Consider the following 26,120-nt stretch of genomic DNA (forward strand, 5'->3'; position numbering starts at 1 on the left):
TAATATCGGAACTCACAAGGAATAAATCTTGTTATAAAATCTTAAAGTCTTGAGGACTTACTATTATTCTCTGTTTTCTTCCATGATTTTTGGTTGTTGTTTAATATGAGTATTTATCCTTTCAACCATATTTTGGATCAAGCACGTGCCAACTAGGGCGGAGGGATACAAGGACTACAAGGGTCACGTGCCCCTGACTTTTCAAAAAAAAAAAATTTTTTTGAGTCTTAGGCCAAGTTTGGGTACTTCCAAAAAAATCAAAAAGTCAAAAAGTTACTCAAAAAGTTAAAAAGTTAACACTATTCACCAAAAGTCAACAATTACGGCTGCACAACTCCCCATTCAAATTTTTCCCTACAAATCAATTTTTACAATTTTTTATTACACATTTTTCAATAAAAAGTCAAAAAATTAACTCAAACATCCATATTTTCAACCTCAACTTTTTAGTTCAAAAAGACAAAAAGTACACTTTTTTAGTCTTCCTAAACTTGGCCTTAGTTGACATACAGAGTCATGTACTCCCCTACAGAGTCGCAACACTCCCAATTCCAACCAAACACACTGACACACACAACCCACATTTTGCATTTATTTTTTTTTTTATATTTTTTTTTTTAGTCCCAATTCCAACCAAACACTAGCACACAACCCTTTTTTGGGTGAATATACACAATCCCAATCACGGAAACAATCTAAAAATTTGCTGGGCAATCTAAAAAAAAAAAAAATTGTTAGGCAAGGCTTTCAACTGCAGGTGACAAGACCTCTAAAATTTTAAAAGTGTATGAAATTCTTTATTTTTTTATTTGTTCACAGTACTTGTTAAGTGTCTCCGTATTTCTTTGTCTCCCTTTATTGCTTTGCAATTTACAGACTTGCGATTCACTAGATTAGATCACACAACACATATTTGGGACCACACTACAACCTTGGTGTCTTCTCTTCATTGTTTACAAGTAACTTTATTTATTATTTTTTTACTTTTAAATAAAAATTATGAGTATTAATTTATAGTTATTTGTTAAGTTTTGATTTGTAAAAAAAAATTATTTGTTATTATTTATGTTATAATAAGATATTTTGATATGCTACAATTATGAATCTTAATTGGCGGTGATTTATGTTAAAATTAGAAATTTTGGTTTATTATTGTTTGTGCTAAAATTAGGAATTTGATTTGTGCTAAAATTAAAAATATTAATTTGTTGTGATTAATATTTAAATTAGGGATTTTGATTTGTTATAATTTGTGTTAAAATTAGAAATTTTGATTTGTTGTGATTTGTGCTAAATTTAAATTTAAATTTAAATTTCTTGATTCATATTATTATTATGGTATTGTTATTGATTGGGAAAGAAAAAAATTTGAAATTATAATTAAAAAGTGCCCCCATCATATTAAATTCAGGACTCCGCCACTGCGTACCAATATTGGTCGGTTAGACCCTAGAATTGATCAACTAACTTGACAAACCCTGTTTGGCAAGTGGGTTTTTGGTTTTTTTTGCTAAAATCTACAAAAAGATAAAATAGGTTAAAATTGTCAATAAGACAAAATGTTACATCAAATACGTAATCATTTTGTTTTTTCTCTTACAAACATCATATTTTAATTACAAAAAAATTTAACCATCTTTTCAAATACAAAAATTCCAACTTAGTAAAATAGCTAACTTCCCAAACGAGGCCAAAGTAATATTCATATTTTTTCAGCTGTTACTTTGCTAGATTGACAAAGTTAGTTTGATCAACTAACTTGATAACTGGGCTCCTTGGTACTGCACTCTTATTGTTAGTGTATTATATGTTGTTATTAGCTGTAAAGTGTCCAAGCTGATCATGATGTCTTTGCTTTCGGTTCTTATAGCAACCAACCTCTGTACACTCTTCTAGAAAGAAGAGTAAACTTCTCCTTGTGTAATATATTGAATATATCAATATACATTATTCTCTTTCTCTATACATTAATACATTAAATTAACATGGTATCAGAGCGATAGGTTAAGCTCTTGGTGTTTTTCGCTTTATTGGCGGGCAACAACCTTGCCTTGACCGCCCGTCGGACCTCAACCTATCCCGCTGCTGCGTCCTTTCTCGTCACTCCGCTGCATCTTCTAATCTCTCTCAAAATCCAAAAGATTTTGAAATTGAATCTTGAATTTTCTCGGGAATCTCCAAGAAAATCTTCATTTCAGATCTCTACTCACTGACCCCAGAACAGAGTTTGAAGATTTCCTTTCAAAATTTTATGGGTTTTTCTTTCAATGGCCCCAACACCTTCAGCCAAATCAACTCAAATGGCTCATACATCTTTTTCCGAAATCAAATCAAACCCATTAGGTTTGGATCTGCTTGTTGTTGTTGTTAAAGACAACCCAATTGGGTTCGGATCCTGATCCATTACAGTACTGGTGTTACCACTGCGACAAACGGGTCTCCATTAAAACCCTCCCCGACGTGGTCAGTCACAAGTGCAAAACGACTTCTTATGTGCCCCTTCTCCCTCCGATCCTTCTCAACGGGTTGTCGCCGACATCGACCTCACCCACACTGACATCGCTAGCTACCTCCCACTGGAGCTTGGTCTTCTCACCGATCTCTCCCTTTTATGCTTTTCAACATCCTCCATTAGATGCACATACTGAGGTGTCATCTGAATCTGCTCTTTCGCAAAATCAGTGCTCTGCACCTGTGAACAAGATACTGCAGTCAGTGATGCACCTCCCTTGGAAAATAAGATGTCTGCTCTCCAACACATCTTCTCTTTCTCTCTGAGTCGGAAACCTCTACATTATCAGGGTATTCTTGATATGATAAATGATGATGCTGATAGACCTGCTCAAGTTACCAATGCATCAACTTGGGCGTCTGCCATCCTCCGCCTCCCTGGAGTTTCTCTCTCCGGGTGTTTAAACCCATCTTTCACTCACATGGGCTTGTCCCTGTTCTCCCCTCCTATTTTAAACTTTTCCCAAAGTGTTTGATCTGCCAAATACGTGGCTACAAACAAATACCAAACACACTATTCTCACTAAACTTTTCTTTACACTCATCTTCCCCACTACCCACTTTTATTTTATTTTATTTTATAATCAACATACCCATCATTCTTTTCACCACTAAAACATATTCTACTAGCCTTCATTGATTCAGTGGATTCCAAAACTTTATTTATATATTATTATTATTATTATCTCAAAAAAAAAAAAAAAAAAAAACCTCTTTTAACATCTCCACTCTATGTTGAGTCGTTCTGCTCTACTTTGTCAATTCCTTTGTTTCAACCTCCAATAGGTTTCTATCTTCAAACCTATTTGAGTTTGAGGAGGCTATTATACATATATCATGGTGAGCATGTTTACACACCATGCGAACCACCCAAGCCACCCCATGGCGCACTCCCTAAGTCGCCCTCTTGGTGCACCACCAAAGTCTTCACCAACGGTCTAACACGACCATATAGTGTCTGCTACAACGGTTTGACACGACCATACAGTGTCTTCACCTACGGTCTGACACGACCATATAGTGTCTTCACCAACAGTCTGACACAACTATACAGTGTCTCCTATCCTATTTTATTTTATGTATTAGTTTATTTTCTTGTTTTGTTACTCTCTCCAAACTCAAGTTGGTTTGTGCCTATCCTCCTTGAGTTTGAGGGGGGCTGTTAGTGTATTATATCGTTAGTGTATTATATGCTGTTATTAGCCGCAAAGTGTCCAAGCTGGTCATGATGTCTTTGCTTTCGGTTCTTTTAAAAACCAACCTCTGTACACTCTTCTATAAAGAAGAGTAAACTTCTCATTGTGTAATATACTGAATATATCAATATACATTATTCTCTTTCTCTATACATTAATACATTAAATTAACACTTATAATGCATCAAAATTTTTACTATTAATAAGCTTGACACAAAAATTCTTTTCCAACTTAGCCCTGATACACAACATAACATGTAGGCAAAATGCCAAACAGCAGGCCATTGCAGTAGTGAAAAACATGAGCAAGTTGATGATTAAATGACTAATACACATTTAATATAGCTCTACATAAATATTCTGGCATTTACCTTATTCTTCAAGGCTTACACATCTTAACCCTTCTCAAATCCCGCTTTAGCATATGCTTCATGCACTAGGTCACCCTTTTCATGCTCTCTGGAGCATGAAGTATTGGCTTCTATCAATTAGGATATGGAATTGAACACTTTGATGAACTATGAAGCACAGATACTTTGAAAATGTTGTTGTACTGATATTGAGTATTTACCAAGTATTGATACTCATATTGATAGGTCTATATGCGTACAAGGTACTCAAAATACGTACCGAGTCCTTTTTATACGTTTTTTGGCAGTTGGGTACTTCATGGGTATGAGATGGATACATCAGGAATATACCAACGTATGAGATAGTGGTGGAGATACATTTAATTTATTAGAGAGTTCTAATTTACTTAAAACTACAAATCCTTTATTTGATGTATTAGAGATGAAAGATGTGTTATATTCAATGATGAAAGTAATGAAAGTGAAAACTGAAATATCAAGTTTTCAAATTTCACTTAGCTTTCTTTTGGAATGAAATTTCGTTTTGTAATTTCTCCTAGTTAATGGCATTAAAATAGCTTATAGACTTTGCTTTGATATTGGTATGGTTGAACTATGATTTGTCTTTTAGTTTTGTAATTTCTCGTTTTAGTTTTGATATTAAACTTTGATTTGTAAATTGAATCTCAAATTATAAATTATAAGAAAAAAAAAATTATTGACATACCCCAGCCGTACTTATATTTTGTTTTTTTTAGATATTTTCGTATCAACCATATCGTATCCGTACTAATATCTATACCTGCATCCGTGCTTCATAATTGATGAGGAAGCAAAGTTGGCAGAACATCTTCCCAAAGTTGTTGCACAACTAACTATAAATAGTTGTGTGACAACTTAATCTTGAAGTTTAGCATTAGCCCATACAAAGATTCAAAATACAACCAAATCCCAACTAGAAAATCTGATAAAATCTATCCCTTAAACCAACATTTTACAGCCCACCTTTGTTTGCTACTGATCCATAACAAATAAACCTTGATGTGGGTTTCTCTCTAATGGAACTTAGACCTCCAACCTTACTCATTTATTTATTTATTATATTTGATGATATGCAAATTGAATTAATTTGTACTATCTAAAAAAAAAATTTGCATTAATTTGATAACTATTTAAGTTATGTGAAATGGGGGGTCACTAAAAGTGAATTATGGAATGGTAACTCTATGTATTGAGAAAAAGTACTTACACTTTTATTTAGAAAGAAGTATATGTGATCCAAAATTATTTTAAGTGTCAACCTATTATATGAAAGTTGAATACGTTTTTTTTTAAAATCTAAAATGGGTGATTATGAAATAGAGAAAACTAGGATGAGCTTCATGGAGCTAAAACCCATAAATAGAATATAACACATTTTAGGAGAATGCAACACATTATAGTACTAGTATTAAAATGTTATATATGCTCTGGTAATACATACTATAATTTTGCATCATCATCACCATTTGATTTAGCTTTTACAATCAGTTTCATTTAAACATGTGAGAAAATAGAAAAAATAATTATGATTTCTTTCATGGGTGTTTAAAAAATTAGAATCTCGTTTGGATGGGTAAAAAAAATTAAGTGAAAGAGGCATATGAGTGAACATTATTATTATTATTTATATTTTAATGGACAACATTATAACAAATTTATAACTAATCAATTTATTTATTACAAAATAACACCATTTTTGGTATTAAAAAAATGAAAAAAACACAATAAAAGAATCGTAGTTCTCACAATTTATTAATTTAATTTTTAAACCAAAAATAATAAATAATTATCCTTCTCTTTATTTTTTATCATTTCTAACAAAATCATGAGAAATATTATGACAACTTGACCGCTAAACCAACTATAATTAGAAAGGCAACACAATTACCATGCTCAACAACCATTTTTAATCTAAATTTTAGAAGAAATAAACAATTCCCATAATGAGAGAGGAACAAACATCATAAATATCAAAAAAAATTTCATTATACAGTACTTGCACAATTACTAGATCAAATGAAGTGATTACAAACATGCTTGTCCAACCGGGAAAAAAAATAGTCATAATAATAACATCTTCATTATGACACTTTGTACCACATGACTTACTATCATAATTTAATGAACCATAATCAAACATTTTTGAGGCATAAACAAATCTCTCTTTGATGATAACCACAATTATAATTAGAATAGATCATAATTAAGTCATAATCAACAACGTAACGTGTCATAACTAAACTCTATCTCATTTTACAACAACATAGGTTCCGTTTGGGGAAAAAAAATCAGGCTTTTTTGGCTAAAATAGCCACAAAAAACAAAATAGGCTATTTTAGCCACAAAAAACAAAATATCAAATCTAACATATAATCATTACAATCCTCTCTCATAAAAAAAGCCAAAAAAGTCAAAAAACCAAAAAACCCTTCCCAAACCAGGCTAAAATAGTCAAAAAGCCAAAAAGACAACTCACTTCCCAAACAGAGGCATAAATAAATTATATTATTAATTTATGTAGATCACATTACATCACACACATCTTTTATATAATAAAATATAAAAATTTATAAGTCATATTTAAAATAACATGTGAAGCATAAGCACGTATGTTTAGGATTAAAACTAAAATAATAATATTAAACATTGTTTAAGAATATGTTATTTTAATAATTTTTTCCTCTTTATAAAAAATGTATAAATTTTTTTTTTAAAAAAAATAATGTGATAACCAATAAAAAGGTGTGTTTGGTTTGTGTTTGTAGAGTTGTTTTTTAGATGAAAAGTACGTAAATTTGTTTGGTTTGTTTTTTTTAGAAATGGTTTTGGAAAATTGTTTTGGAGAGAGAGTTTTAAAAAATGTGATTGATTTGATGTGTATGAGAGAGAGTGTGATTTTGGAAAATAGATAACCAAACAAATTTTTGAGATTTTTTTAGAAAAATTTATTTGATTTAATTACTCTTAAAAATTTGTTTGTAAAGAATTTTTCCTAATTTTTTTTCTGAAAAACAAACCAAACAAGACTATAATTTTTTTTTTTTTTTTACTAAAATATATACTTGTGAAGGAAGTCTTAAGTCATAAATAAATTATTACAATTAAAAGTACAAAAATCGTAAAAGAAAGAAAAAATGAAGCGCTAAAGATTGGCAGCAGAACAGAAGGGAGGCGAATAGGAGTTGCGATGTCGATCAAATTTATCAACATATCATCATCTCCTCCGCCGTTTCTTCGGACTCCTCACGTCTCTTTTACTCCTCTTCCTTTCATAACCCAAATCAAGGTAGCCCCTCATGTGCGAATTCATATATGTCAAACCCATATGTTTCAATCATTTTGACGTTTTTGTTTTCACTGTTTTGATGAAGAATGGTTGGACTAGGCGAATTCCGATGCTCCGTGTGAAGTGCTTAACAGAGCCCAGCAGAGATATGGAATCCGAAGCTGAGACTGAGACGTTGTCTTCTGCGAGCATTTCATCATACAGTTGGTGTGCAGGACTCGGAGGGCTTGGGTTTCTGGAGACCAGTTACTTGACCTACCTCAAGCTCACTAATTCTGATGCCTTTTGCCCAATTGGCGGTGCCACTTGCGGCGACATCCTCAACAGCGACTACGCCTCTGTTTTTGGTATTCTCTTCTTCTCTCTTCTGTGTTTACTTTTGTTTTTCAATTCTGGCTATTCAGAAAAAAAAAGATGATATTTTTGTGGAATTTATGTCTAGTATTATGAATATAATTTTTTGGGCATTTGGTAAGTGTTCTTGAAGCTAAGAGTTTGACAAGGTTTTTCTAAGGTTTTCCCTGAATTGGATTAGAGAAAACATATAATTGGGGGTTGAAAATTTTGAAATTGACCAGCTACCCACCTTGTTCGTGTGGGTAATGTAATTTTTATGTATGAGATGTTGAACTGGTTGCCTTTTTCTTTTTCTTTTTCTTTTTCTTTTTCTTTTTTTCACTATTGGGGTTTGAATGTGGCAAGCTAGATAATTTTGTTCATAGGATTCGAAATTTGTTGTTGCAATTGTAGAGGTGGACACATTTGTGCCTAAAAGGGGTGAATATGAATAGGCCACAAGCTCTTTGTACAAATCACCATTTAAAACCAATGCTCAAAGTTTAGTGATTGAGACTAAACAGTCCAATTCAGTTATAAATATAGTAAGCAATAGCAATTGCAATACCAACATCAATACTAATGTCAATCACATAAATCAAGTACACACGATTTACATATTTGAGAACAAAGGACAAACTACACTATAGGCACACCTAGCAGATAAAAAGTCACTTTCAATTAAGAGTTTATAGATTCAAAACAGAAGGACTTACAACTCCAATATGCCTCATTCAAACTCCACAAACTCAGCATTCAATCTTCACTCTTCGTGGTTCTAAAATTTATGTTATCCTTCTCTTGATTTGATAGTCAAACCATGGAACCCCTCGCTCCAATCTCCACTTCTTGCAGCTTCGACACTCAAATGACAAAGGCTAAGTATGCAGTTCGAATATGTTTTTTTTTTTGCTATGAGTACTCAATCAAGAAACTCTCTATATGATGTGATAAAGCATTAAGGACCATTACAAGTATTGAGAAACGTGGATTTCATAAACTTTTGAATGCATTAGGGTTTCTCTCTCTCAAAAGCTGCTACAATTTGTGGTCTCTCTTTAATAGAATACCTTGTATATAGGTTAAAGCAAGTGAATTGATTTCTTAGCCTACTTGGAGAGAAGATCAAGACACGAGTTTAGAATGTATTGTTGACTAAGCTTGAAGTTCACAACAGAATCTTACACATAATGTTTATATGGCTTATTGATTTTGTTTGTTTGTTTGTTTCTGAATATATACCAGTTTTTATTTAATCTTGTGCATTTTATTGCCTTCTTAATTTCACTAATTTATTTTTTTTTCCTCAAGTAATTGTCTAGTTGACAAGAGATATACACTAAACAACGCTCATACGTCATGGAAGTTTTTGAAAGAAGGTTTCAGTGATGGTCCTTTTGCATTTTACAGGTGTTCCTCTTCCATTGATTGGAATGTTTGCATATGGATTAGTTACAATACTTGGTATACAGTTGGCTGGAAAGCACTTGCCTTTCAAGATGGACGAAAATAATGGTCTCTTGATTTTACTTGGAAGCACCACCTCCATGGCTGTTGCCAGTGCATACTTCTTGTACATTCTAAGCACAAAATTTCCGGGATCATCTTGTTCATACTGTTTAATGTCAGCTCTGTTGTCATTCAGCTTGTTTTTTACCACTATAAAGGTTTTACTTATTTTTTGTACATTTATTCTCCTTTTGACCTATCAACAAATAAATATTTGTGTTTTTCATATTACAACAAAACCAATATCTTCCTTGGTGGGTTGTATTACAGGCTTTTGGGTTGCAAGAAATACAAAAAGTGGTAGGTTTACAGCTATGCTTAGGTGGATTGGTGGTTGCTATTTTAAGCACCTCATATAATACTTCTCTATCTGTCCCTACAAGGTATTTCAATCCCACTTTTATATCATTATTTCTTATCCTAGGAACCTAATTTGAATACCAAGTCCCATCGTAAGGATTGGGTGGGAGTTTGCAGGTTGGGATAGTTTACTGTGAATCCATGCAAATCTATGGCTCTAGAATAGTGGTTCACAGATCGGGCCACAAAAGCTTTAGGCCTATAACTTTTGCAATGCTAAAAAGTGTTGAAACCTCCCATTGGCTATTAAAAAATCCATAAGCATATATAGTACTATGAATAACTGCTTGCTCACGTAGTAGTAATATTTAATGTTAAAATTTACCATCACCTACCACCACCTACTCCTCACCTACTACACTCACCCTCTCCTATATAATGAGCCACTCACCATTTGTAATATATATACAACATCAATACATCAATCAATTATACATCTATTTCTTACATGGTATCAAAGCAAGGTTAAGAACTTAGTGATTCCGCTTCACCGGCGGGCGGCAGCCTCGCCTTGGCCGTCCGCCGGACAAACCCAAATTTTCTAATTCTCTCTCTCCTTCCTCCATACTTTTCACCCACATACCAGTGCACAAAAACCCTCTTCGCATACATCAATTTTAACAGGTGGCTTCGCATTGGCTCCTGGCGCATCAACCCAACTCCCTGCTCCACCGGGCTGGTCGGGCAGATTCTGGGCCCGAACGGGCTGCAACTTCGATTCCTCCAGCACCGGCAACTGCTCCACCGGCGATTGAGGAGGCCAGCTTCGGTGCTCCGGCGGCGGCGCTCCGCCTGTCACCCTTGTCGAATTCACCCTCGGAGACAATGGTAGAGGAGCAATGACTAAAAAAAAAAAAAAGGAGACGAAGATAGAGAGGAAGAGGGCGGCTCTCTCTCTCTCTCTCTCTCAGTTCGTAGTTGGAACTGTGGGTAACTGAAGGACCAAAAAAAAAAAAAGGGAGAGACTTTGCAGAGAGAGATGGCGATCCAATGCCCTCCGGCTTTCTTTGCTCTTCTATAGCTCTCTCTGCTTGTTTGTCGTTGTTGCTTTAGCTGAAGACCCATTTCTGTTCTATGGTTGGACTGTCTCCTATACCACTGCCTCTCCACTTGGTGTTAAACAACAGAGAGGGTGACTCAATCTCTCTCTCTCTCTCCTATCATACACAGATAACCACATTGTTTTTCTTCTCACTAGTCACCCCATGTGATCGACTCTACCACAAACAAATAAAATAAATAAATCAATCAGCAAATGCATTGAACGTCCTTGGGCCAACCAATTCCCTATTCTTATTATTATTATATATATACTTTTCTCTTTTCTTATTTATTTATCATCACACCAACTTTTGTTCCTCTCTTTTCATTTCTTTATTATTTTTATTTTTTTTCTTTTACTCACCCATGTGACCCACGATGTTCCAATCTATACTTTTTTTTTTCATTACACTCTTATTCCCCACTTTCTTTATTATATATATATATATATATATATCTCTTTTTATTATATTATATATATATATATATAAAAAAAAAAACCATCATCATCTCTCCTCCGTTTGATTTCCAACTCCATTATTTTTATTTCTTTTCTCCACACCACTTTCCTTATTTCCCCCATCTTTCATTTTTGATTTCAAATATATTTTTATTATTTTTTATTTATTTTTCTTTCACATTACTTTTAATCTTTTTCCAATTCCATTCATACCATATAGCTTTGCACACCAAACCATATTTTATTCATCTCAGGGATCCACCTCGATCACAATTTTACACAAAAAAAAAAAAAAAAAAAACAACAACAACAACAAACCACCACACAACACCAACAGCTTTGTTTTCTTTTCTGCAGCCGGCCACCAACCGACCTCACTTCTTCGCCTATTCCGCCGGTCTTTTCTTCTTGCCTCCGTCTTGGGCAGCCCTTGCCGGTGTTGCCTCCGTGTTTCCCACTCCACTGGGCATGATCACTACTCCCTGCTCCTCCACTGCAGCATATGGCAGACCTCCAAATCGGAACATCACGGTGGCCTTCCGCTTCAGCTCCTTGTTTTCTGTCTTTAGCACACTTATCTCTGCTCGCGCATCCTTATACATGCGTTGGAGCAGAGCCAGCTGGGAGTTTAACTGTTGCACCTCATTTGTCCTGCTCTGCAGCCGGTGCGACAGGTTTGTGACCGCAGTCATGGTTTCCACACATGACTTCAGAGTATACTGATTGGCCTCAATATCAGTTTGCACCGCCATTTTTTGCTCCACCGACCGCATCGGAAAGTTCAACGGAGCAAAACCAGAGGTGTTTGGTTGAGGTTCACTGGCCACCGCACCAGTTATTTCTCTTGTGGACTCGTTCAATTCTGGAAAGAGCGTGAGCAGACCACGGGAAGAGGAGGCCATGTTCTGGGTCGCTGGATGGGAAGAAGAGGCCATGTTGCTGAGTGTTTCAGAGACGGGTTGGTTACAGAGTATTACAGAGTTTCTCTCTCAGCAAAGGAAGAGTTTTTTTTTTCAGAGGATTTTCAGAAGTTTTTTGTCTGCCTCAGCCTTAGCATCCACCTTGGTTAAATAGCGAGGCAGCCACGCGTATCGCGCGCCACTTGACGCCAGACGACAAACGGGCGCGCCAGCCAAGGCACTCACGTGCCTCGCCATCATGTCCGGCACATCTTTTTATGACTTGGGCTCGCCTTTTGATGGCACGCCTTTTTATGGATTGGGCACGTCTTTTGATGGCACGTCTTTTGAAAGATTGGGCACACCTTTTGAGGGTGCGACTTTTTAAGGGTCCGACAAGACTCTGTAAACTGTCCCGACATAGATTCCGGTTAGTTTCTACAAGGGTCCGACAAGACTCTGTAAACTGTCCCGCCATAGATTCCGGTTAGTTTCTACAAGGGTCCGACAAGACTCTGTAAACTGTCCCGACATTGATTCCGGTTAGTTTCTACAAGGATCCGACAAGACTCTGTAAACTGTCCCGACATTGATTCCGGTTAGCTCCTTCATGGGTCCGACAAGACTTTGTAAACTGTCCCGACATTGATTCCGGTTAGTTTCTACAAGGGTCCAGCAAGACTCCGTAAACTGTCACCACAACTGTCACAACATTGTCTGCTACAACGGTCCGACATGACCCCATAAACTGTCTTCTACATCGGTATGACACCACCATACAGTGTCTTCTACATCGGTATGACACCACCATACAGTGTCATCTACAACGTTATGACACCCCCATACAGTGTCCCCTACAACGTTATGACACCACCATACAGTGTCCTCTACAACGTTATGACACCACCATCCAGTGTCTTCACCAATGGTCTGACACGACCATACCGTGTCTCCTATCCTCTTTTATTTTTATGTATTTTCTTGTTTTGTTACTCTCTCCAAACTCAAGTTGGTTAGTTTCTATCCTCCTTGAGTTTGCGGGGGGCTGTTAAAATTTACCATCACCTACCACCAATTTACCATCACCTACTCCTCACCTACTCCTCACCTACTACACTCACCCTCTCCTATATAATGAGCCACTCACCATTTGTAATATATATACAACATCAATACATCAATCAATTATACATCTATTTCTTACATTTAATTGCATTGAAAGCTTGGGAAATTCTAATATACACCACTTTAAAAAGGGTGTATCATATGCACCCTTAGTTATGCCATTTTCTTCTTTAGTTATGACCAATTTTCTTTTTTAGTTATGACATTATTTTAGGAAGTGCTACTTTCTTCATTCATTTCAGGAAGTTTAGTCAACTGATAAGTGCACGTATCTAAGTAAGTGCACTTATTTAGCTGGTCTTAACTAGTTGTGTGCTTTGAAGTATTGTTTTGTTTCCAGAATCCCATAAAAACTTGCCACATCAATATTGGGTTTCCATTCTGCAGTCTTACACGTTAAACTTATTGCTGTATCATGTTAAGTTTGTATGCAATGCTTTGATGTTCTAGCCCGTGCTTAGTTAAAGGAGCAAGTCATCAATCCTCCTTTGATGTACTGCATGAGATAAGATTAGCTCTCAACTGATCTGATTAGAAAAAGAGGACTTGTCCTTAGTTACACAGGATATACCTCTATTTGGATGCCATGATAATTCTCTTCAGTAATACATGGTTATTTTAAATGTGGTCTTTTGTGTTTACATTAATTATCTAAGCAATAAGGACTTGTGTTATTATATGTTTTGCTTTATATTTGGAGGGAAAAAAAAATGCATGATTTTGGTTTGTAGCAAGGAAACATTTATCTAGAGCTGTACCCTTTTTCTGAACAGCTCTGCTGAGATTGATCTGCCACTATTTACGACTGAAATAACAACAGAATCAAGTCCTTTCACTCTTGCTCTTGCAAGGCATCTACATTCCATAGGAGCTAAAATGTATGGGGCTTTCTGGTGTTCGCATTGTCAAGAGCAAAAACAGGTACTTCCTTTTCTGCAATTGCCTCCTGTCTAAATTACCTGCTGACATATGTAGAATCAATATGACACTGATGTTTACAGAATAATAAAAAAAATAAGAAAGTTGAGATGTGTACAATCACTTCATGTTCAATTTTGTCTTCGTGGTGGTCTCAACCCTAGAAGGCCAAAAGTCAATTTCTTGGACATGAGACGCAAATCATTATTGTTAATTCCAACAGTTCAACCAGGATTGTCAACAAATATTCACAAAATTTTTTATAATGACTAGCATGTTCATGTATGGCATGTTCCATGCAAGTACTAGATATCCTTGTGAAGTTCCACATATTGATTTCTTGGGTTCAATAAAGACATTGGAATTCCACATTCAATGATGCACTTGTAATGCTTGAAGAAAAGACTTACTGCATTTCCAAAAGCTTTTGATTGGATTTTTAGAGGCTTTTCATCCCATTAACACTACAATCATACTCTCTTGGCTCATTTATGTAGATGTAGTTGGGGACCGCTATTATGTAGCAACATGATCCCATACTTCATCAACACCTATCCAATTTTACTGACGAAGTAACTCTCATGACATTTGAAGGGTCATGCTCCTTGCCAGCCCTCCTCTCCCTCCACCCATAGCTTTGACAGAGTTCAATTTAAATGAAAGTCCAACCTTCTTTGTTGGCATATACTTATTTTTGTTTGTATTCTTTGGGCTGCCCACATTCCAATTGATTGTGATTGTATTCTCTGCCTTACCTTGTAAGGAATTGTAAGATTTCATTTATTTGCACTGCCTGCTGTCTTTTTTTATGCAGACATTTGGACGTGAAGCAGCAAAGTTGTTAGACTATGTGGAATGCTTCCCTGATGGATATAGGAAAGGGATTAAAATAGCCAAGGCATGTGCCGATGCTAGAATTGAAGGGTTTCCAACATGGGTAATTAATGGTGAGGTGAGGAACCTCTATGCTGCTAAACCTATGCTCTTTGTTATGGTTAGCATGTTTCAGATAGTGGATTTCACTTTCACCCCACTAGCATTCTGGAATCTTCATATCAATTAAGTGTTAATGTGGTTTAACCATTTTCGGGCCTGTGTGAGAGTGATGCCTAGGTCTCACTGAGTGATGCCTACATCTCACTGCCATTTTTTTTTTTTTTGTTCAACGGGACTTCTCGTGTTTTTTAAACAAGCAAAATGATATGGGATATCCAACTCATAATGTTGGACTGCCTTTTCGAAAGGAATAGGTAGATAACTTTGAGTAAGTAGAGATTAAAATAGTGATTGACTGGATCAATTTTTATGGATTGCGTCAATGGATAGTACATGTGCAGTGTCTGTAATATACCCCATATTTTATGTGCAGGTTTTGAGTGGAGAACAAGAATTGTCAGAGCTTGCGAGAGCATCTGGATTCAAACTTGATGATTTTATTCTATCTTAATTATTAGATTTACTCAGTACAGCAGCATTATAGTGGATGTACAGGTCCTAAATTATCTCTAAGGTTACGAACTCAAGAGCCTGGGTTCTCTGTAACACTACTTGTAATTGTTGTTATCTGCACAAATATAGCCTGACAAAAAATGAAAAAGAGAGGGAAGGGATTTGGCCTTGCTCATTTTTAGTAAACACTATTTGGAAGCGCATTAAAATCTCGGTGCTGATGAATGAGAATGTTTTTTCTTTAATAAAAAACGTTAAAGAAAATTAGGGCATGTCACTTTGCTCAAGTTGTACGTGTACATAATTCTCATGTCATTTCAAGATAAATGGTTTCATTTTTTGTAAGGGAAGAGAGTGAGACCTCTGCTGGGGGTGACTCCCACCACCCCCAGTTAATTCTAATTGGTTCATTTTTTATTTTTTTATCCTCCTCTTGCTGCCCCCCAGGTGTATGTGGGGTGCTGGGGGTCCAACTGGAGGTCTGGGTTATCACTGTTTTTGTAATTTGTGGACTAAAACACTACTCATAATACGCGGGTAGGGTAAAAATGAGAGGAGAGAAATAAGATATGAGATTTTAAGTCAAATTTTCAAGCATGAAGAGAGGAATAAAATGAAAACTACGCACTACAAAATTAAAGCCAAAGCCTACGAACGATTAGCATACCAGTATAAGATTTATCCTCGTATCTATTTTTATTTTTTATTTTTAAATATTTAAGTAAAAAATTTAAGTTTATAGATTTTAAATATTAAGTAAAAAGTTTAATTTTTTTACGTTCTAGTTCTTTAAATTAAATTAAGATGATATTTGTTTGATGGAAAGAATGAGAAATTTAAGATTAAAGAGATTTGTTTTTTCAAATCCAAGAATTGTAAATACTTTTAAATATTTTATTGAACTTCATCGTCGTTTAAAAACAGGTTAATTTAATAATTTTTTAACTATTTAACTAAATATAAAATAAAAAAAATTAATATATTTGAGATGATTTTTTAATTTTTTACAAATAAATGTGCAAAATATAAAAAAGAACAAAAAATTTTTAACTTTCTAGTATTAATTATTAATTTTTTAACTAATTTAATTACTTTTTAACTAAAAACAATTCCCAAACGAAGCCTTACATTTATTAACAATTGAGGAGAGAGAAAACACAAGCAACGGAGACTTTCTTAAAACCAAGAAATTAGGACTAGAGTTTGTAGGGCTTAACCCCAGAGGGGAAGGCCCTTCCAGAAATTCTCGACGGCCTAAGGCGTAACCAAAGGCCGAAGAGGGGGTTTGGAAATAGTTTTCAACCAGCAATTGACGCGCCTCGGTTATTACCTCACTAGCTGCGTCATTGCCCCAAGCGCAAAGATGCTTTTGTGTTTCTCATCTCCTCTTATTTTATACTCAACCACCTCTGTCTCTCTCTTTCATGCTTCCGATGTGGGATTTGCTTTCCTTCATAAATCCCTAGTAATCTGAAATCAAAATTACTATCCAAGTGGTATTCATATCCAGTCAAGCAATTCCCATGAAAGGCTGCTTTACTTCTAAACATTTAAAAGTCCCAAAAAAAATTCTAAGATTTGAAAGTACTTAGTTCAGCATTCAGAATATAACCAGATTTCTAACATGTATTCCTATCGTGGCTAAATGAGATAAATTCTTGTTAAAAAATAAAATTAAAAAAAAAAACTATTGAGAGGTCTAATTTAGCAATTGTCTAAGGCAATAGGTCAGGTCCAGTGGACATTTTTTATTGGTAAGAGGCTCACTTTTTGTAAAATAGTTTAGTGGGAAGTCCATTTATTATTTTAGAGGACATTTTGTTTTTAATTTTATCCCTTAATTTACTTGTTTAATTTTTTTAACTATTTGTTTAATGTTTTGACTATCTGTTCCAATATTTTTTAATACGTTTAATTTTTTTTACTATCTGTCAAATTTTGTATCTATCTATTGGAATATCTATCTACTGAAATTCTTTATCTATTCAATTTTTTCACCAATCTGTTGAAATCTATCTGTTCAAATATTTTATTTGTTTAAAAAAATTATCTATTCAAACTTTTGTATCTATTCAATTTTTTCTATCCGGTCGATTTTTTATCCCAAAATATTTTATCTGCTCAATCGGTCAAAGCTGGTGACTGTAAAAAAGTTTGTGAAAATGTTGGATCCATGATAGGTTGAGATAATATTAATATTAATATTAATATTAATAAATAATACACAACTCTTGAGTCCAACAATGGCTTCTTCGTATGAATCTGTCTCTCTGCCAATTTCACAAAAATTCAATTAAAAGAATTACACCTCCGATACATATATGTAGAAAAACAAGCCGAGCCTGAGAGAAACAGATAATAAGAAAAAATAAGTTCCAAACTCAAATCATAAACAGCAAAAAGAACCAAAATTTAGAGGGACTTATGTATTGATCATAATAGGTAAATTTATTGCCCAATAATAATTAATGATATTTTTTATCAAATAATATTAAAAATGTTATTAATTATTAATTTTCAACGGCAGTTTAAAAATTGTCATAAAAAATGTTCCTAATTATAAATTTTAGCGCCAGTTTAAAAAAATTATCACAAAAAAATGATTAATTTTCAATTTTCAACGACAATTTAAAAAATTCGTTACAAAAAAAGTCATTAATTTTAAATTTTAGTGACAATTTATAAAAATCGTGATTAAAAAAGCATTTATTGTCAATTTTTAGTGACACATGTAAAAAATTATCACAAAAAATTATTTTTAACGACTATTTTATTAAAACTTATTTTTAATAGGATTTGATAAAAATTAAGCCTAACTATTAAAACTTATTAGTAATTTAAGGGAATATTGTATATATATGTGTGTGTGTGTGTGTGTGTGTGTGAATATTGCATATGTTAGCAGATATTTTAATATTATAATGTGTTATAGATTATATTATGTGATTGGGTTCCAAATAACTTTTGTTAATCCTTTCTTTTCCTACAAGAAAACTTGCCCACCAAGTTTCCAAAACAAGTCTTCTTAGATAAGTCTTCCAAGTCTTTCAAGTCTTCTTCTCAAGTCTTCCAAGGAAATTGCTCACCAATTTCCTTTCCTATTCTTATCCACTAAGGCTCCATTTGGCAAGAGCTAAACGGGTTTTTTTTGATTATTTTAGCTATAAAAAACAAAATAGGCTATTTTAGCTACAAAAAACAAAATATCACATCCAACCCATAATCATTACATTCTTCTCTCACAAAAAAGCCAAAAAAGTCAAAAAGCCAAAAAGCCCTTCCCAAACCAAACTTTTTAGCCTAGGCTAAAATAGTCAAAAAAAACCAAAAAGCCAACCCACTTCCCAAACGGAGGCTAAGTGTCTTCTCCTCCAAGCCACTTGCCTAACAAGTTTCATCTTCTATAAATTGATCTAACTTCTTATCTTGGAGGTGAGAATAAGTTTTTGTTGCTTTATTATGTTTTGTGTGAGATTATCAAGCAAATAAAAAATGGTGTATGTGATAAAGTTTTGGGTTCAACCAATTGTGCAGTATTGGTAAACCATATAACTTAGTCGGCCTGTTGTATCCTGGGGGAGACAAGTCAAAGTTTTTTCTGCTGCACCGGTGTAAGACTTTGCCTACTTGAATCTCCTTAAAGAGAACGAATTTTCCGTGTCTCAACCCTTACAATAGTTATTGTAATTTTTATTATTTGTATTTTCTGGTATTTTATTTGTAATTATCACCAACTGTATATACATATACACAATATTCACTAACAATTTATTTAAAAAATCAAGCTAGGAAGTAGAATCATATAGGCAATTCAGTTCCTTAGATGTTCATAATGAATTTGCGATCATATCCGCAGATCATTACAGGCTTGCATTGGCTCATCACTGTTGCACAATTAAACTCCTTTCAAAAAAATTATTACATGAATATATAGGCAATGATGGATCTTGGGAATTTGCGATCATATCCGCAGATCATTACAGGTTTGTATTGGCTCATCACTGTTGCACAAATAAACTCCTTTCAAAAAAATTACTACATGAATATATAGGCAAGGATGGATCTTGGGAGGGGGGGGGGGGAGAGGGTTTGTTTTAACATCATATATTATATTAGAAATTTTAAAATTATTTAAAATTATAGGAGTTCGCACCCCAAATTTTTTTTTAGATAATTTCAAAATTATATAGAGTAGTCCCCTAATTTTTTAAAATATTTGAATTTTTTTTTTTGAATTAGTTAACATATATAATAATCTATTTTAAAGTTCATGTATATGTATTTTTTAAATTAGGTCAAGATGAAAGTAAAATTTTAGAAACTTTAATGGGTCAAAGTGTAATATATGAAACTTTTACAAATATATAAACTATAAGGCTTGCTGTAGAAGTTTGTTCAAACAAAGCACTAAGATTAAAAAAAGAAAAGAAAACAATTGATCTGAGAGACTTGTTGCGATTCGAAAGAGAGGAGAGGAGCGAAGAGACGAGGGAAGAAACAGAGAAGTTTTGTGGTCGGACTTCATCAGAGCTAGTCGGCGTGGATGGTGGAACTGTGGACTCTCACTGGTAAGTTATTTGGGGTTCGTTTGGTTTGTATTTCTAAAAATTTTTTGGGAATTTTTCTCTACAAATAAGTTTTTAAAAGTAATCAAACCAAACAAATTTTCTCAAAAAAATTTCTCAAAACTTGTAAACCAAACAAGTTTTCCAAACAAATCTCTCTCTCACACACATCAAATCAATCACTTTTTCCAAAACTCTCTCTCAAATAATTTTCCAAAACATCTTTTGAAAAAAATCAAACCAAACAACTTTTCGTACTTTTTATCTCTAAAACACATCTCCCAAACACAAACCAAACATACCCTTGATATCCCTTCAGCTTCAATGTGATTATTTTGTTTTTAGACTGAATAATGTGATTATTTTGTCATTAATTTGTTATCAGTTGTTATTGGTCACCCATAAGCCTGCAGACAACTAGACAACCCAAATCCCCAACTTCCTACGTCACATAACCCACAATTACACCCCCACTGTCAATAGATTTTGCTCCTCTCTCCAAACACTCTTTTATTTTACTATGCCAATTAAAAAATAAATACACATACACTCTTTCAACACACACATCAGAACCCATCACCTCTAACATTATCTGGGTTAGCAATTGATTTTGAATTTTTTAAAAAATAAATAATAATTTAATAATAATATGGGACCAATGCAAGCTGGTTGTTTTTTTGGGTGAAATTCTGGCAGAGAGGCTGGCATAGGGTGGAGAAGCCAGGAGTTGCGATGAATATCTAATAATTGTTATTGATACAATTGTTAACTAAATATTGTGATTTTTTTTTAATACTATGATTTATTGTAATTGGTAGGTACTGTGTTGTGTGATTTCTTGATAATTGAATAGGCTTTTAGGTTATGATTTGTTGATTTCCTCTAAGAATTTGGATAAAAATCTAAATGTTATTTTGTGCGGCCATATATTTTATGACTTTTAGGAATAGGATAGGATTGTGCTAGGATATAAGATTCTGAAAGTTATTTTTTAGAGTCTGTTTACATTAAAAATATAGTGCAATAATAATAATTATTATTATTCTTAATTGCGTTCAGGTTGTTGAATGATAAGTATTGACAATTAAGTTAATCATGGCGAACAAAAAAATCGATTCCTTCTCTAAGAAAAGAGGTTCTAAAAATATCGTTCAAAATTCCACCAATAATGTTGAAACTTCAACTCCTCCGGAACAACGTCCTTCTAAACTTCCAAGAGTCGAATCTAAAGAAGTTGATACATCTTCTTTGGTGAAGGATCCGGGTTGCGTTAACAAATATGGGATTACCCGGTATGTGAACATGATGAGATCAAACGTGCTTATATCAAATCCGGGCTATATCAACCCAAGGCTCCGAACAATCAACCTTTTGAAACTGATAAAAATGGACGCCGTTTTTTAGATTCTTGGTACAAGTTATTTCTGGATTGGTTGGAATACTCTCCAACAAAAAATCGTGCATTTTGTCTTCCATGTTTTCTTTTTACTAAGCCAACTAGACGCCCTGAATCTAGTGTTTTTACGATTGAGGGATTTTCTTCTTGGAAGAAAGTCAATGAAGAGAAGAATTGTCCTATGTTATCACATATGGGGAAGGATCCTAACTAATCGCATAGAGTTGCTGTCAAATGTTGTTGTGACTTAATAAATCAAGCGCAACATATTGAGGCAATTGTTGAAAAACAAACTTCCATACAAATTACTAGAAATTGTTTGTGGTTGAAGATCTCGATAGATGTGATTAAATGATTAACATTCCAAGCCTGTGCTTTTAGAGGTCGTGATGAACGTCACGAATCTAACAACCGAGGGAATGTTATTGGGTTGATAAAGCTCTTGGCTTCTTATAATGAGAATGTGGCAACAGTGGTTTTGGAAAATGCTCCTCAAAATGCTTCCTATCATTCCCATGGGATTCAAAAGCAGATTCTTAGTATTTTCTCTGATAAGATACAAAAATTCATTCGTGAAGAGATTAATGATGGGTATTTTTGCATTCTAGTTGATGAATCTGAAGATGAATCGAAAAGAGAGCAAATGGCAATTGTTTTGAGATTTGTTGATAAGTATGGTTTTATAAAAGAGCGTTTCTTTGACATAGTTCATGTGTTAGATACCACGTCGACAACTTTAAAAGAATAAATTTGTATTGTCCTTTCTCGTCATAACCTTAGTGTGCAAAATATTCGTGGTCAGGGATATGATGGTGCCAGTAACATGTCTGGATAATGGACTAGGTTGCAGGCTCTATTTTGTGTTGAATGTCCATTCGCATATTATGTTCATTGCTTTGCTCATTGGCTCCAATTGGCTTTAGTAGGAGTATCTAAACAGGTTATATCTATCAATCAATTTTTCTCTTACTTGACTCGAGCAATTAATATAGTTAGCTCATCTTGCAAAAGACATGATCAATTAAGAGCTGCTCAAGCTGCAGATATTGCTGAAAAGCTTGCCATTGATGATGAATTTGAGACTGGAAAAGGAAAAAATCAAATTAGAACATTGAAACGGGCTGGAGATACTCTATGGGGTTCTCATTTGGGTTCCATTTGTAGTTTGATAAACATGTTCAGTGCTACTTGTGCAGTCCTAAGAAACATAATTAATGATGAAAGCAAATCGAATCAACGAGCTGAGGTAGATGGAGTTTATGATTCCATTACATATTTTGAGTTTGTCTTCATCTTACATCTTATGAGGCATATCATGGAGATTAATGATGATCTTTGCCAAGCTTTGCAAAGTAAATCTCAAGATATATTAAATGTAATGCATTTGGTGTCTACAACGAAGATACTTATTCAAAAATTTAGAGAAGATGGATATGTTCCATTGTTGGAGAAAATTAAATTATTTTCTAATGATCATGGTATACAGATTCCTGATATGAGTTGTCCTTATAAAGAAGGCCGAGGTCGGTCTTGTTTTGAAAGAGATCAGCTCACCATGGAACATCATTTTCGAGTTGATATTTTTATAGTTATAGTTGATTCTCAGTTACAAGAATTAAACAATAAGTTCAAGGAAGATGTAATGGAATTGCTTGTTCTTAGCTCAGCTTTGGATCCTAGGGATGGTTATAGATCATTCAAAATTGAGGATATTTGCAATCTTGCAAATAAATTTTATCCCATGGATTTCACCGAGTAAGAAAAATTGCATTTGAAGTATCAGTTGGAAAACTATAAGCTTGATATTTCCATACTTCCCGAGTTTCAGAAGCTGTCAACCATTTCTGCGTTGTGTCAAATGTTGGCAAAAACAAAAAAGTCAACAAGTTATTCTCTTATTGATAGATTGATCCGTTTTGTGTTGACTTTACCTATTTCAAGTACTACATCGGAACGTGCATTTTCAGCCATGAAACTCGTTAAGTCTAAATTGCGCAATAGGATGGAAGATGGTTTTATGGCTAGTTACTTGATTACGTATGATGATACAGTTTGTCCCAATGAATGGATCAGACTGGTCCAAGCTCCTCAAGCCCAGGTCCCAATGATCAAGCCCACCGGATAACCTGCAAACAAGTTTAACGGGGAATGGGGTAGTCCCCCAGTGAACCCTCCGACGAGCACGTTAGGAAGAGAAGTAGAGTGTAAAGGGAGAGATTAGAGATAGAAAAGCTTAACCTTTTTCTTGTCTTCAACGTTTGCTTATATCCTTTGGTAATCATTTCGCTGTCCTTTCCGACCTGCCCTCCTCGCCGAAAGCCTATACTGTAGCTTACCTTGTTCAGGGTAAGGGGGTCCTGTTCCGACGGAGAGGTGTTGTCGTAATAAATGCTGTGATGGGCTACATTAATGGTGATATGCAGTGGCAATAACTTTGCAGATCTTTGTCTGCTGATGTGGCTCGTCCTTCACCTGCTGTGTGTCTGAATGTCATTGGTTCTTTATGCCATGTTGGACTCCAGCTGTCCTGGACCTCACCAGCTGGGTTATGCATTGGGCTCCAAGTGATGGGCTTGGATTGTTCATAGTGATTCGTGGTCTTTATGGGCTTATACACGTCAGTAGTCTCCCATTCTCGAGTGCAACTTTAGTCCAACGAAGGAAATATTAACGAAGTAGATGAGGGTGTTAGGGATTGGCAGGATGGAGGTCGACCGGCAGGGGTGACCGAGGGGGTGAATCGACTGGAGGTGGTCCGACCGTGCAGGGCAACCGAATGGAAGGGCCGATCACGGGGAGGACCGACTGCAAAGGTTGGCCGAGTGGGAGGGTCGAATACGAGGAGGGCCAACCGCAGAGGGGAGCCGACCGCAGAGGTTGGCCGAGTGGGAGGGTCGACCGTGAGGAGGGCCGACTGCGAAGGTTGGCCGAGTGGAAGTGTCGACCACAAGAAGGGCCGATCGCGAGGGGGGTCGACCGTGAAAGTTGGTCGAGTGGGAGGGTCGACCGCGAGATGGGCCGACCGCGAAGGGTAAGGTAGAGGGGCGTAGGGCTCGAGGGGCGGCGTGTCACGTGGTGATTTGAAGTGAAAAAGACAGGGTGAGGGGAGGAGACAGTGGATCGTGGTCGTACACATGGCAACATCCCGCCAGGGAGGAGATTAGGCGCTAGATCAGAAATGAAACGATAGGTCATTATGGGTGTTGAAAAGACAGTTTTGGCAGATGATTTGAAAAGTTTTCAAACTGGCAAAAATTAATTGGGATCCTTGGAATATGGGCAAACCGTAGGCTTTTGGCATCATTCGATTCACCAACTTGTTTACAAAAAATCAAAACATTCCAAGTGTTAATTCCTTTGTTGCTCACGATACACCTCTGCAACACTTTTTCAATTTCCTTGCACCTGCATCTGAAGCGATTCGCAGACATACCATAGAGATAGCCCAAGAAGAAACTGCGAATGTCAGGGTGGATCCACTTGGTGATGATGATGCAGTGGAGTTGGCTCAGCAATATAGAATAGAGAGGGGAGGGGAGTCAGTGGTACGATCCCATGGTTCAACCATAATAGCAGCGCCGAAGCCAATCAGCCAGGCAGAGCCAGATCACTGGCATACAAAGGCAGATAGATCAACGGTTAGTGCAACGGATTTGGAGGCTATGCGAGAAAAATACCAGGTGCCTGCTAAAATAGAGTTATTGTTACCAACGTCGACGAAGAGGCCATCTGACGCCAGGACAGGGGAGTTTGCCCTTTATGAGGAAGCATTAAAGAGAGGACTGAGGTTGCCCCTGCCGCAAGTGGTGGTAGATGTCCTGAATCGTTTGGAGGTAGCACCGGGCCAACTAATGCCCAATGCGTGGAAGATCTTACTGGCCTGTGCAAGCGCGTGGCCGAAGGCGAACGAAGGGGCGGCCATGACAGTAGACGAATTCTTCGCATGTTACAAGGCGTCAGGGCAGCAAGAGACTTGGGTCACTTTGCAGGTAGCAGTAGGGAAAGGGCTGGTGGCAGGGCTGCCATCGTCGATCAAGGGGTGGAGACCACGGTGGTCCTATGTGTCTGCCAGTGGAGGGGTTGGAGTGCGCACCATTTGGAAAGTGCCCACTAAGTCTGTGAAGCCAAAGCTGGGGGCAGCAACAGAGGAAATGGTGAAGAGGGTAAAGGAATGGAGGCAGAAGGAAGGGGTCAGATAGGACGAGCTCGTTCAGCCGTCGGCTTTGTTTGAGGTGGGGTTGGGTCCACAGCCGAGCGGTGGGAACCTCGACCGAGCAGAGTTGGAGGCTAGGATGAAGGCTCAAGAGGCGGAGGATCAGGCCATCCTTGCCAAAGCTCAAAAATTCAAAGAATCTCAGGAAGACCGACCGCCAAGGCCGGTTGCAAGGGAGCGAATCCGTCCTCGCCCCAAACCCTTGGGGGAAAAAAACTTAGGTGAATTTGTACCACGACCGCCCCCAACAGATCCTTTGAAGGAGAGGTCTTTGAAGGAGATGAAGGTATTGGGCGTAGTGAAGAAGAAGAGGAGAGTGAGGAGGAGTGAAGAAGAAGAGCCTGCCCAGAAGAGGAAAAGGGAAGTGAGGGCAGAAGAGGCCAGTATGGCGAAGGGGGCAGAGGGGGGGGAAGTGAAGAAGACCCTAGGAAGAGTAATTGCCCCAGAAATGGTGGACATTGCCT

The 26,120-nt window shown here is 36.0% G+C and overlaps 1 protein-coding gene and 2 non-coding genes across 4 annotated transcripts; 1 reads left to right on the forward strand and 2 right to left on the reverse strand.

Annotated features, from left to right (window-relative positions):
- Window positions 1-7,177: 7,177 nt before the first annotated feature.
- LTO1 (NAD(P)H dehydrogenase (quinone)s) lies at window positions 7,178-15,668 on the forward strand. 2 transcript variants are annotated; one of them, XM_028212558.2, is made up of 7 exons: window positions 7,178-7,385; window positions 7,471-7,732; window positions 9,132-9,388; window positions 9,501-9,613; window positions 13,889-14,036; window positions 14,848-14,985; window positions 15,403-15,668. In XM_028212558.2, exons 1-7 carry the CDS (start codon window positions 7,287-7,289, stop codon window positions 15,478-15,480), a joined length of 1,095 nt encoding a protein of 364 aa, XP_028068359.2. In that variant the 5' UTR covers window positions 7,178-7,286; the 3' UTR covers window positions 15,481-15,668. The 2 variants fall into 2 exon arrangements, with proteins under 2 accessions (XP_028068359.2, XP_028068364.2); XM_028212563.2 differs by having other exon boundaries at window positions 7,183-7,385; window positions 13,967-14,036.
- Window positions 15,669-16,691: 1,023 nt separating this feature from the next.
- Window positions 16,692-16,847, reverse strand: LOC114270987 (U4 spliceosomal RNA). The gene has a single exon (XR_003632163.1). It is a non-coding gene; the product is annotated as a U4 spliceosomal RNA (small nuclear RNA).
- A 2,440-nt stretch (window positions 16,848-19,287) lies between these two features.
- LOC114303189 (small nucleolar RNA SNORD25) lies at window positions 19,288-19,374 on the reverse strand. The gene has a single exon (XR_003643626.2). It is a non-coding gene; the product is annotated as a small nucleolar RNA SNORD25 (small nucleolar RNA).
- Between the last annotated feature and the right edge of the window lie 6,746 nt (window positions 19,375-26,120).

The sequence above is a fragment of the Camellia sinensis genome, chromosome 1 (assembly GCF_055761805.1).
Source record: "Camellia sinensis isolate YWXY chromosome 1, ASM5576180v1, whole genome shotgun sequence".
Classification (NCBI taxonomy): Eukaryota; Viridiplantae; Streptophyta; class Magnoliopsida; order Ericales; family Theaceae; genus Camellia; species Camellia sinensis.